Source organism: Mustela nivalis (genome assembly GCF_964662115.1).
Source record: "Mustela nivalis genome assembly, chromosome: X".
Classification (NCBI taxonomy): Eukaryota; Metazoa; Chordata; class Mammalia; order Carnivora; family Mustelidae; genus Mustela; species Mustela nivalis.
Genome location: NC_139040.1, coordinates 15307297 through 15319501, shown reverse-complemented (window position 1 = coordinate 15319501; position 12205 = coordinate 15307297). Strand labels below are relative to the sequence as shown.

The window sequence follows — 12205 nt, the reverse complement described above, 5'->3', positions numbered from 1 at the left end:
GAGATATTTCTAGGTAGATTTGAATATTGCTAGTGCTATTTTTCAAAATACTCCAAATAGGTGCCAAGTTTTACAAACCAGAACTTCCCCTTGGGTTTTCATCAGACTCTGGATTTGCCCGCTGATGCTTTTAATCATAATGATTTCCCGTTAAGTGTAAAGTTATAACAAATTTGTGATGGAATGATTGGGCACTGCCACTCAAGGACTGAAATTCTTATACCCCAAAGGTCCTTTGATAATTTATAAATATAAATGAGATTACACATTCTATTTCAACTCTAAAAAAAAACCCATAAAATTGTAATTCGACTTTACACATACAATAAAAAGTAAAGTATCCATTGAGTTTAGTAGAACAGCATCACACTGGAAAAAAATACAGTCATAAAATTACCTCTTACATTTTTCTGGGGACAGAGAAGCAGAAGAAAATGAGATTTAAAAAACAAAAACAAAAACAAAAACCACTACCAAAAACAGGGTGAGACAATCATTTATTTATTGGACAGGGCAAGGCCATTTAAAGAGAGGAAACATATCCAAAAGAAGGTGTTTAGCTTGGTGTTACAGGCATCGATGTTCACAACAAACAACACTACTCAATACATCATGGAAACAGGCCACATACAACTAGGAAGATGCTGTCATGCCACTCAAAAATAAGCCACAGTGCTTAGGAAACAATCATTAGGGAGTTACAGAGCATCATGGTCTCCAATCCGCCGATCTGCATTTTCTGTGGCTGGGCCACTAGCCCATAGCATTTGGCTGGTTCCCTAGTTATTAAAAAGTCTCTTCCTACATTTTAGAGAGCCGTCCAAGAGTGCACACTTCTGAATGTCACTAAAATGGCAGTCAACTGCAGGCTTAACTAGCTCACATCACTACATATTTGGGGGGGGGGCGGGTGGGAAACTACCCTAGGTAGTCATGGACTGTCTCAAAGCATTATAAATAAAATTCTGAATTTAATCCATTTAGCACTGTTATGATGCACCCAAATCACCTTTAGTTCTATGGTACATATTGGAAAAAGAAAACAGAAATTCACTGGAGGAAACTGAAGAAGAAATTTGGGAAGCTCACCTGGCCCGAGGTATACAAGCTACTAGCAAAGTTAGACGCACCTGAAAACTATGTCAATTATCTGCCAAATCCTCAGGCATCATTTTTACTGGGACTTTCCTGACTGGGCAGGCAAAGATTTCCATATCTATTCTAGAGACTAGGCAAAATATTATAAAAAGTAGTATATCATGAGTGCTTGGTTACAAGGGAAAACCATTCAGCCTAAGATTGATGAAGAAACGTGGTTAAGTGTCTGGCCCTCCCTACTCCCCATCTACTGATTTGACAAACCACTTCCTTCCTCAGCGATCCCAGTTCTCAAGGGGAGAAGTTCTCACTCCACACAGAATACAAAACTATACTTGGGAAGCCAGTCACTAAAGATCAGATATTGTACGAATCCATTCATAATAAATGACCAGAACAGGTGAATCGATAGAGGCAAAAAGTAGTTTAGTGGTTGCCCAGGGCTGGGAGGCACTGGGGCAGGGGGATAGGAGAGGCCCCCCGCTAAAGGGTACAGGGTTTCTTTTAGGGGTGATAGAAATGTCCTAAAATGCATTGTGGTAGTGGTTGCATCATTTCACAAATATATGACAAAACCACTGAACTGCACCCTTTAAATGGCTGCACTGAAGGTATGTGGATAATAAAAAAAGGAAGGCAGCCCCCAAAGAGAAGAGGCTCTTTCGAATCAAGTCATACCTGAGGAAATGGCAGGCAAGCCTGATGGGAGGAGCTTGTTTCTCATACAATATTTTTATTTAATTATCATCACATTAACCCCTGAATTCCATTTTTAACTCATTTCTAAATTATCTTAGGCTAATCAGCAGATTTCTAACTTTGTTCTCCGTAGAGAGCAGAGTCAGTGTTCCACAGATTGGGTTGGCAAAACAAAACTAATCAACAGTAAAAGCTCAACGACAAAGAGTCTCATGCCTTGAGGCTATGTGTTACCGGCAGAATAGAAGAGCGGAGGTCCATTTCTAATGGGAAAAATGCCATCAAGCAGAAGGGCATCTTACGACTCTTGCCGAAAGCGTATTGCTTTTCAAGTCTGCATAGTTATTCCCTTTGCACCTACACAATTCAAAGAAAGCAATGTTTTCATACCTGCACAGTTCAACAAAAGCAGCCTTCTCTACAAAGAAGCGTTCAGCTCCCTGCAGATCAAAGGGCTAGCCAAATTTCCGAAGCCAAAATTACTATTTCTAAAAAAAAAAGTCTACTCTGTCTCCTCATCCTCATCTTCGGCAGCATCCAACAAAGATGGCAAAACTCTAAGCCGGCTAATGAATCCAAAGCTATAAAACAGTTTCTTAAATGACATTAATGGCTTTTCATTAAAGATACTAGTTCCAAATATTTAAAACATATTTGTCCCAATGCCTTTGAAGCCTACCTTTGATGAGAAGTTTCCTTTAGTTTTACTAATTTGCGAGTTTAGTATGCAATAAAATAACAGAGACTTTGAATAAGTTAAACTGGCTGATGACAAGTAATCAGTTTTCTTCAGTGATTACTATTCTACACAGGCAAGATAATTCATGAAATCATGAAGGGTCTTGTGGTCTATCTTCAACTAGTCCTTAACTACTTAATCAATTGGGGAAATTTCTGACAGAGAAATGAAGAGAACACAAGTAGCTTTATACCAAGTTGAATTTGTTAAATATATTTATGACAAAGAATTTCTGACACAAGAATTACTCACTGCACACAGAACCCCAGAGAAGTGATGAAACAAGACAGCCGATGTTAGAAGGTATATGGGAGTGGGGGTGGGGCAAGAAGTCATGAGAAATTGAAAACTGGCAAGCAGCTGCTGAAGCAGAGCCATTTTTTAGGGGTCATAAGAAAAACTGATAAGCCACCATTTTGGTCTCTTTAGAGAAGTCCATTTGTTGTTAAAAACCAAAGACTTTTTAACTTTCATTCATGCTGCAAAATGCAGTAGTCACATTATTTCCAAAAGGATCCTAAAAACTCAAGTGCAAAAGAAATCTAAGAAAATAAATAATTACAAAATCATCAACATTTTTCAAAGAAATGTGCTCAAAACAGTGACTTTTACAAAAGATAGGGTTTGTTTTAAATGGAAAAAAGAATTCTCTCTATGAAAGATCAGACTCATTTCACAGATAACTTATACTCCGTTAATGATTTGATTGACAGTGTACGAACAAGGGCCATAGACTTTTTTTAATTAGGTCTGAAAGATCAATATAATATAAATACTGATGATGGGGGGAGTGTTTTATACCCCAAACTCCAATATTCCAGCTCTGTGTCCTGTCCTGTTATGATAATTTGTAAAAATCTTAACGACGCAGTGATTCAAGTTTTCGTAACTTCAATGATGTGTTCGAGGACAATGCATCTTGATTTGAAGAGTTTGCTGTATCCGAAGGCCGGAACAGTACTCGACCACGATGATTAAATACATAAAATGATGGGTGATTCCTTAATGTGTCAAATGTCCTTAAAAGAAAAAAAAAAGCATCCACTTTAGATACACCTGTACAAAAGCCTATTTGAAAACAAGCAGGCTTCTGACGAATTATGAATTTGCTATGGGTTATAGTCTTAACTAAGTTTAAATCCATGAGATCAGGCGACACATAGCGATCATACTGTGTCTCGTGTTTGTTTGTTTGTTTCTGTATAAGGAAAATAAGAAACCTGGAAAAGCAACATAAAGCTCTCAAATCTTTCAGCCACTCCTTCCAAGGTGCCTATGACTATAACACAAATAATCGCTCAGCTTTAATCACTTCTGTAAATCTTAACACTAACTAGCCCATGCCAAATAGTCTTTAAAAAAAAAACAGTACATAGATTGTACCCTTGATTATTTTCATTTGGCCCTCACTATTCAAGCAATACGATCATTTCACAGATCTGTTTCCAAGAATCTTTCAAGTACAACAACAAAAAAAAACTCGTTTTGGCCCTTCTGTACCTACTGTTGTCCAAACTCATATATTTTGCTACCACCTACTAAATTTATATATTTTGCTACCACCTACTTAATGCCATTCTGTTTTACTTCTTTCTTTCCTGGCCCTTTGCCTATGATTCTTGGTAGACTCTTTGTAAGAACTATAGTGGGTGGTGATAGTAGAGTATCCTTTCTTCTTTCCCAGTGAGCTATGTATAGTCGAAAAAAGTTCACAAACACCTAAGTGTATGGCTTTTAGTACTGGTTTGTTTAAACACTATTTTCCTGCAAAAAAGAGAACTCTGGCTTGATAAAAACTCCAATCTCAAAGCCAGCCCACCTAAAATTCCAAGCATACTCCCACATATAACAGGAAGCCTGACATGTAACTATCTAAAATGTAAACTGAAAAGTAAAAGTAACAAGGGGGTGAGTTTCCTCAAACAAATAAATGTTTATTGTGAACCCTTCTGAGGACACACTGCAAAGGGTTAAAACTGCCAGGCTCAAGAAGGTAGGTAAAGTCCAGAGATGGAATTGAACAAAGCTAAAGAATAACTTTATGAAAGTAGGAAATACGGAAAAGAAAAGCAAGACAGGTTCAAGAAAATAGCTTAGAAGCAGCACAAGAGAAAACAGAAAACAGAATAACAAATATATTGTAATCCAAGAATAGGAAAGGGCCAGAGAGCAGTATAGGTCACAGTCTAGGCTCAAGTGATAGAGAAAATGGACCAAAAACCCCTATTTTCCCAAAGATTAAGCTGGGACATGCAGATAAAAAGAGGGAAAAAAATGGAAGGGTGTGGGAGGGGAGGGAAGGAAAAAAGAAGGGATGACAGGAAAACATTTCTGAGGGAATATCTTCCTATTTACCTATTCCCTTCCACCCATCTAACCAATAAATAATTTTAAGCAAATATAACATGACCTCTGAGTCTAATGTCAATCATCTGTCATTCAACTTCCATTTTTCTGTCATATCAAGCACTGCCTCGATATTTTGACCTCATTATTCACACAAACTGCACCATCAAAATGTAAAAGCAAAATCAACTTTTATGTACCAGAAAACATACACTTGAAATTACATAAATGAAATAAAACCCTTATGAATCGAAATGCCTATGAAAAGGGAAAGACTTACTTATTTTTTAGTTCTGAAGTGGCATCCATGTCTTTAAATTCTCCTGCAATATGAACTATACCATAACAGGTAACTGCAAAGGCCAGAAGTGTCTGAAGAACTATCTGTGAGTATAAAGATTGAGATTATCAAATAACATAAAAATATTGTCATAAAAATTTACAATTTTCCCTCCATCTCTTTTTAGCCTCTGACAGGTATTTCTCCCAGATCCTATCAAGGAGTTAGTTCTCGCTTTAAATAATCTGAACTCAGACACAATAAACTCTTCCATAAATTCTGTGTATCAGTGGAAAAATACTTCTAGGTTTTGCTCCAATAGCAAACAGGTACTAAGCTATTCAGAACTCATTTACCAACTATTACCTGCTTCCAAGAGCAACTAAGAATTTGTTAATGTATTATTGTTAAATATCATTGAGTATGAAAAAGAATACCCCTGAACCCACCACCCAGCTTAAGAAATAAAACTACCAGTACCTTTCAAGTCCCACGTGTCCCTCTTCAATTATATCCTTCACCAACCCCCTCAAAGTTAACTACTGTACTGAACTGCATATTAATCAATTCTTTAAGGCTTTTCTTTATAATTTTACCAGCTATGTATGTACCTCTAAAATGTGTATTGCTTACTTTTCCCCATTTTTGAATATTTTGGGAGATTCATCCCTGTTGTAGTATATCCTTGCAGTCATTCACTTTTACTGCATTTTATATTTCATTATATAAAAATACCACAATTTATTTATTCCACTGCTGATGGCTCTGTGGGCTGTTTTCTGTGTGTTACTTTTACAATGACAATATAGATATCCTGCAGTAGGTCTCCTGGCACATGGGAGTAGAATCACTGGGGGAGGGTATACCCATGTTCAACTTCATTAGGTAATACCAAAATGTCTTCCAAAGAGGTTGTGCAAGCAAAAACTTGCAATATTTGATATTAACCAACTTGGGATTATAGACAGGCACAATTGATTTTGTTTGTGATTTTTCTGTATTTTTCAAATTTCCCAATTTGTAAACAGAAGCAAGCTATATTAAACAGATATAAATGAGGGACACCTGGGTGGCTCAGCCGGTTAAGCATCTACGTTTGGCTCAGGTCATGATCCCAGGGTCCTGGGATCAAGTCCCACATGGGGCTCCCTGCTCAGCGGGGAGTCTGCTTCTCCCTCTGCCTGCTCTGCCTGCTGCTCCCCCTGCTTGTGCTCTCTCTCTCTGAAATAAATAAAATCTTTTAAAAATAATAGTTATAAATGGATATGTGTGTGGTGTGGGGGGGGTAACCTACCACACTGCAAAGGTGATAGGAGAGTGGCTTAATAGTCCCGCCCATCATAACTTTTATTACAGACAACTATAGTCAAAATTAGCCACAAGCTATTACTCTAACTTTCTAAATTAAAACTAACGTCACATGTTATACCAGCTTACACATTCCCACCACTAGTGTACCAAGACCTATTTCATATAATGCAATCACAGGCACCGTGAACAAGAATGTGGCAAATCTGTGAGTTTTCATGAAGTTATGTCAAGATAAATAATGTTAAGTAATAAAAGGCTAATTATAAATCTATACATATATACAAGTAGATAACTTTTTAAAAGAAAAACTCTTTTGATTAGGTGAAACTATACATAATGTAAATAAAGACCAGGGGTGAGCTGAACTACTGACATGCTCCAAACTGGTGGGAGTAGCAGCAGAACTGCTGAGCAGTGAGGTCACTTGTCATTTTTTATTTTATGGGGTCAGTTTTACTTTTTACACTTACTGCTTGATTCTGTTATAAAGAAGTTACTATTTTGTCACTTAAAATCCATTCGAGATAAACAAAATGATGAGTGAAGTTCACAGTCATTTCAGCTTAAAAAAAAAAAAAACTTCCTTGTTTTTCTTTACTTTTGCCACCTACATATATGTCCATAAACAATGTTTAGTTTTGCTTGTTCTTAGACTTTACATAAAAAGGAACTTTGCTAAGTAAAATAAAGACAAATAATCAACTTTTTAAATCCATCTCAGACTATGAACAGAACAACTTCTAGAATGACTACTTAAACTATAGGTCTAGAAACCAAACAGAAATCTTTTGTTTCCAAATCTTTGGGTTTACAATGAGTGACAAATAGTAAAGTAGTGAACAGATGTTACTTCATGTCTGGAAATTTTTTAAGAGAACAAGAACCAGCAAAAAATTATTATAAGCTATGTGGCTAATTTTTAAAATATATTTTAACGAAATATAAATGACCAACTTACATCTATTGGCAGTGATTCATCTTCCTTTTCTGTTAATCGCATATAAGAACGATCTATAAACCAGAAGCATACCATTAAGGAAATTGTAGCTCATTTTTCTTTCTTAAAATGCAAGCAAATCAATATACCAAAGAAACGGCTGACTTATATGCTACATAAAGTAATGCTAATCCCGGATTCCTCAAAAACCTCTATTTCCTAAGCCAGTCAGCCCAATCTTGAACTATTTTACTTTCATCATGACCTGCTTTGTCACCTTATAAAACACCGTAAGAGTGAAAGGTGAACAAGTAAGAGGAAGAAATACCTAAACGTATTTTTTTTCTTTTGGTACTATGGGAAAACTAGAATCCTCTGAAACTAACAGTTTCTTTCACTAAATGGTCAGAGAAATCACAGTTACTTAAAAACGAATAATCCTACAGAAAATCTCAACTCTGATACAGCACCGCCATCACGTAGTATGAATCCAGTAATATTGGTACAGACATGCTTTTTCCTGAGAGAGTATGTTGGGGCAGTGGTGGAACAGGAGAAGTTCCAGAACATCAATTTCTGCCTCTCTGATTAAATCATAATTCTGCTGCTGCCTTAGCCTCAGAAAGCAGCAAGGTATTAAAGAAAAGGACCAGGATTTGGAAGCTGATCAGCCGGGATCATAAAACCAGCTCCTCTACTTCCTGTCACTCACTGACTTTATCTCATCAAACCTTAAGCCATTCTGGTGCATTGTAACATGTATCTCAATTTCATACTGTTGAAATGTAGGAGTGGGAGTGGGAGTGTATCTTGGAATCAAAGAAATACAGTATCTTTCTACTGCCTGTCTGTAACAGTAAAGTGGGGGATAATGGGAAGATTACATTAGATACATGGTAGCCATTCTGCCATAACAAAGTTCATCCCAGCAAAAGTGAGCTTGCCCTAGCACAAAGGTGTGTTATCTGCAGCTACCATCTGACATGACACAATTAGCTTCAAAGGTAAGTATTAGTATTTTTCCAACATGAGCATTATAAAGCGGTCCCACTGTAGGGACAAATGCCACAAGGCATTCTCATCTCATCAGAAACACAAAAACATAAAATCCTAATTCTAGAAAAACCTGGCACAATCCCTACTTAACAATATGCTGTTGACTTAAAGAACCAAATTGCTGTGAGTGAACATGCAGCCACTCTTAAAAGACAATGTGTTTAGAGACATTTCTAAGTTTTATCTTACAGGTTTAACATTAGGACCGGTGTAAAAGAAACATCAATCCAATACTAAAAATAGGTTTGGCTAACTTCCTACTGTCTGTTCAATTCCTAGCCAGCTTTCTTCTTTGCATGCAGCCTAATCTGATTCGAACAGTACCTCTAACCAGACATTTCCTCATCTGTAAAATGAAGGGGTTGGACTTCAGTCATCTCCTTGCTCAAGTACTGTAAAATTTTACAACTGAAGCCAACTGTAGAAAATGACGCAGTACTACACAGTATCCTGATCTCTAGGGTAGTGTTTCTCAAATGAATGTGTAGACAGATCTCCTGGGGATCTTATTAAAATGCAGATTAGGATTCAATAAACTCTGGGGCGGGGCCTGAGTTTCTGCATTTCTAACAAGCTCCCAGGCAATTCCCTGGAGGCTGGTCTGCTGAACACCCTTGAGCAGCAAGGCTCTAAGGTATTTCCTTAACCCTCTGTCCCCCACTTCCCATCCCCAGCCTGTCTCCATGCATCCTGACATACTCAGCATAGCATCTATAGCACTTTATTGTGATTATTTATTGATTCCACTTCACTTTGAACTCCCTTAGGGCATCACTGTACTTCTGGCACCTAAGCACAGCGCTGTTTCAACTACTTACACAAAAGTGAATTTCATAAAGCAGTGTAGCACACAGGCTCTAGAGTCAAACTGCCTGTCTTTGAATCCTGGCCCCACCATCATCTCTGTCAGTTTGTGCAAATTTCCCAGCTATGCGTGTCTCAACTTCATCTTTCAAGAGTGATAACAACAGCTACCTCACAGGGCTTTTGGTAGGACTGAATTAGATAATACATGTAAAGCGCTTAGTTCAGTGCCTGGCACACAGTAAGCATTTAATAAGTGTTAGCTATAATATTGTTATCATTAAAGACTGGAGATTTGGAGAAACTGTCACAAAATATAGAAGACCGGGGAAACATGGCAACCAAATGTAACGTGATACCCTGCTTGATTTCTGGAACAGAAGACTTTATTGGAAAAACTGGTAAAACCCCAAAAAAAAGTTTGATTTTAGTTAGTAGTATTATACCAATATCAGTTTCTTAGTTGTGACAATATACCATGGTAATAGATGTTACAATGCAGGACACTGGGTGGGGAGTATATAGTAACTGTACTACCTTTGCAACTTCTCTGCAAAATTTCAAAATAAAAATGTATTTAAAAAATAAAGCTGAGTTTCGATCAGACAAACGTCAATACATGTATGTAAAAAGTAGTTAAAATAACTGGATCATTTTAATTCTACATAATAAACAAAAGGTTTTATCTTGAAAAAAATTAGAGCTTTGAAGGAATTCACATTTCATTTTCTACTTTATTCCTAAGATGGAAAGTAATCTAGCAAATGAATTAAGTTCAACTTTGAATTCACTTCCTTCATTTGACTAATTTATTGAGTACCTACTGTGCGAAAACATTGTGCTAGGCACGGAATCACAGCAATGAATAAAATGGGCTGCCCTTGTGGGCTCTACAATCTAAGACAGAGGTTAGCAAACTTTTCCTTAAAGAGTCAGATAATAGGGACGCCTGGGTGGCTCAGTGGGTTAAAGCCTCCGCCTTCGGCTTGGGTCATGATCCCAGGATCCTGGGATGGAGCCCCACTGTAGGGCTCTCTGCTCAGCAGGAAGCCTGCTTCCTTCTCTCTCTCTCTCTGCCTGCCTCTCTGCCTACCTTGTGATCTCTGTCAGGTGGATAGGTAAGATCTTAAAAAGAAAAAAGAGTCAGATAATAAGTATTTGGGGCTCGGCAGGCCATACTGTGTCTGTGTCAACTACTCAACTTCTCACTTAGAAAGGAGCCAGACAATACCTAAATGAATGGTGTAGCTGTCTATCAGGAAAACTTCATTGATGGACACTGAAACTTGGATTTTATGTAATTGTCATGGATCATGAAATGATATTCATTTGCTTTTTCCCCCAACAAATTAAAATGTGAAAACATTCTTAGCTCACTGCAAAAACAGGAGAGAGGCTGCATTTGGCCCACACACCAGTTTGCTGACCCCTGGCCTAGTAGAGAAGGAAGACCACAAAAAACAAATCAGCTGTCTCAAGGCAGCTATACCTCCTCTGCTAGACTCCAAGTTTCTTCTTGATGATACAATAGTATGTGTATGTTAAAGTAGTTTTACTTTATTCTTTTAAACTTCCCAGTGACTCTGTGACACAGAAAAAGCAGGAATTAAAATCCACCTCAATGAAGTCTCAGAGAAGGGACATGACTTGCCCAAGGTCACACAGATTTAGCGGTAAATCAAGTTTTTCAGAACCAGTCCTCCAGACTCCCAGTCCAGTGCTCTTTCTCTTGTAACACAGTGCCCCCATAAGGCAAACGGTCACTTAACTTCTCACTCTACCTGGACAGCCAGGAGCGCCCAAGATGTTGTCCACCTAGTTGTCATGGGACCATGAGCACCCGAAGTCTTCATTCTGACACTTTGCCTGCTCAGCCCCACGCTGGATCTGACATCACCTATCCCGCATTCCCCAAAAGACTGCCTTCCTGGTCACCCCGCAGCCGGAGAGACTCCCTCTTTGCCCACCCTGCAGTCAGCTCAGAGCACTGTCTCCCAGACACCCTCTTCCCGTTCCACCCCTGCTGCACTCTCAGGTGCCCGTCTCCTCAAACTCAGACTCCGAGCCTTCCACCGGGGAGCCCCACGCCGCTTCTCGAAGTCACCCCCCAACTCTAAGGGCTCAAATGACCATTCCTGGGACACCCGGTCCGACACTCCCTCAGGGTGCTCCCACACACCGCCCCCGAAGTCCCACACAGGAGCGGTCGCTGTCCCCCCGGCACTTACGCTGCGCAGCGGAAAAGGCCGCGTGGGCTAGGGCAAAGAGGCCGACGCCCACCAGCCCCTTCCACAGTGACGGCGCCATGATTCCGGAGGAGCAGCAGCCCAACAAAAGAGGCGAAGGGCGGCGGAGCTGTTCCTTCTTCCACTGGCGGGTGTCCGCGCAGCGCAGAGAGATGACGTCACTGAACCCCTGGGCGCGAAGTGCCTCAGAGGTGGAAAAACCAAAGAGCCGTGAGAAAGCGGAAGCAGGAATGCCGGGAAGAAGGGGAAAGCGACACGGAATAAGGTCCGCGAGTGACCACGAGCCGAGCTTGCGTGCGCTGTCTCTCCGTGGGGGGCGGAGCTAAGCGGAGAGCGTACCCAAGGAGGCGAAAGCGGATCAATGGGGAAGCGGAGCGGAAGGGCGCCAGCGAATGAGCGCGGGCCGCGGGGCAAGGGGCGGGGCCTGAGGAGAGGCCCGGGAGGGGCTCAGGGGCGCGGCTCCGGGAGAGCTGGAGGCGGAGGTTCAAGGCTGGCGGCGCTGGGTCTCTACTCCTCGCTGGGGGGGGTTGTTTGTTTGCTTTGCTTTTCCCTCCAGCTGGGTCCTTTGTTTTCTGCCGGCCTGTCCAGTGCTTCAGCCCTCTGGGAGCCCACACTGCTGAAGGCGGCAAGGTTGTGAAAGCGAGGAGGCGGGTGGGGTGTAGAAGAGAACAACCCGGTATTTGGAACCC

General features: G+C 40.1%; 1 protein-coding gene across 1 annotated transcript; it reads right to left on the bottom strand.

Moving 5' to 3' along the window:
- Positions 1–480: 480 nt before the first annotated feature.
- On the bottom strand, positions 481–11903 carry MMGT1 (membrane magnesium transporter 1). The gene is made up of 4 exons (XM_082716982.1): positions 11499–11903; positions 7432–7484; positions 5163–5266; positions 481–3555 (listed from the first exon to the last, which is right to left on the bottom strand). The coding sequence occupies exons 1-4, from the start codon at positions 11575–11577 to the stop codon at positions 3396–3398; spliced, it is 396 nt and encodes a 131-aa protein (XP_082573108.1). The 5' UTR covers positions 11578–11903; the 3' UTR covers positions 481–3395.
- Between the last annotated feature and the right edge of the window lie 302 nt (positions 11904–12205).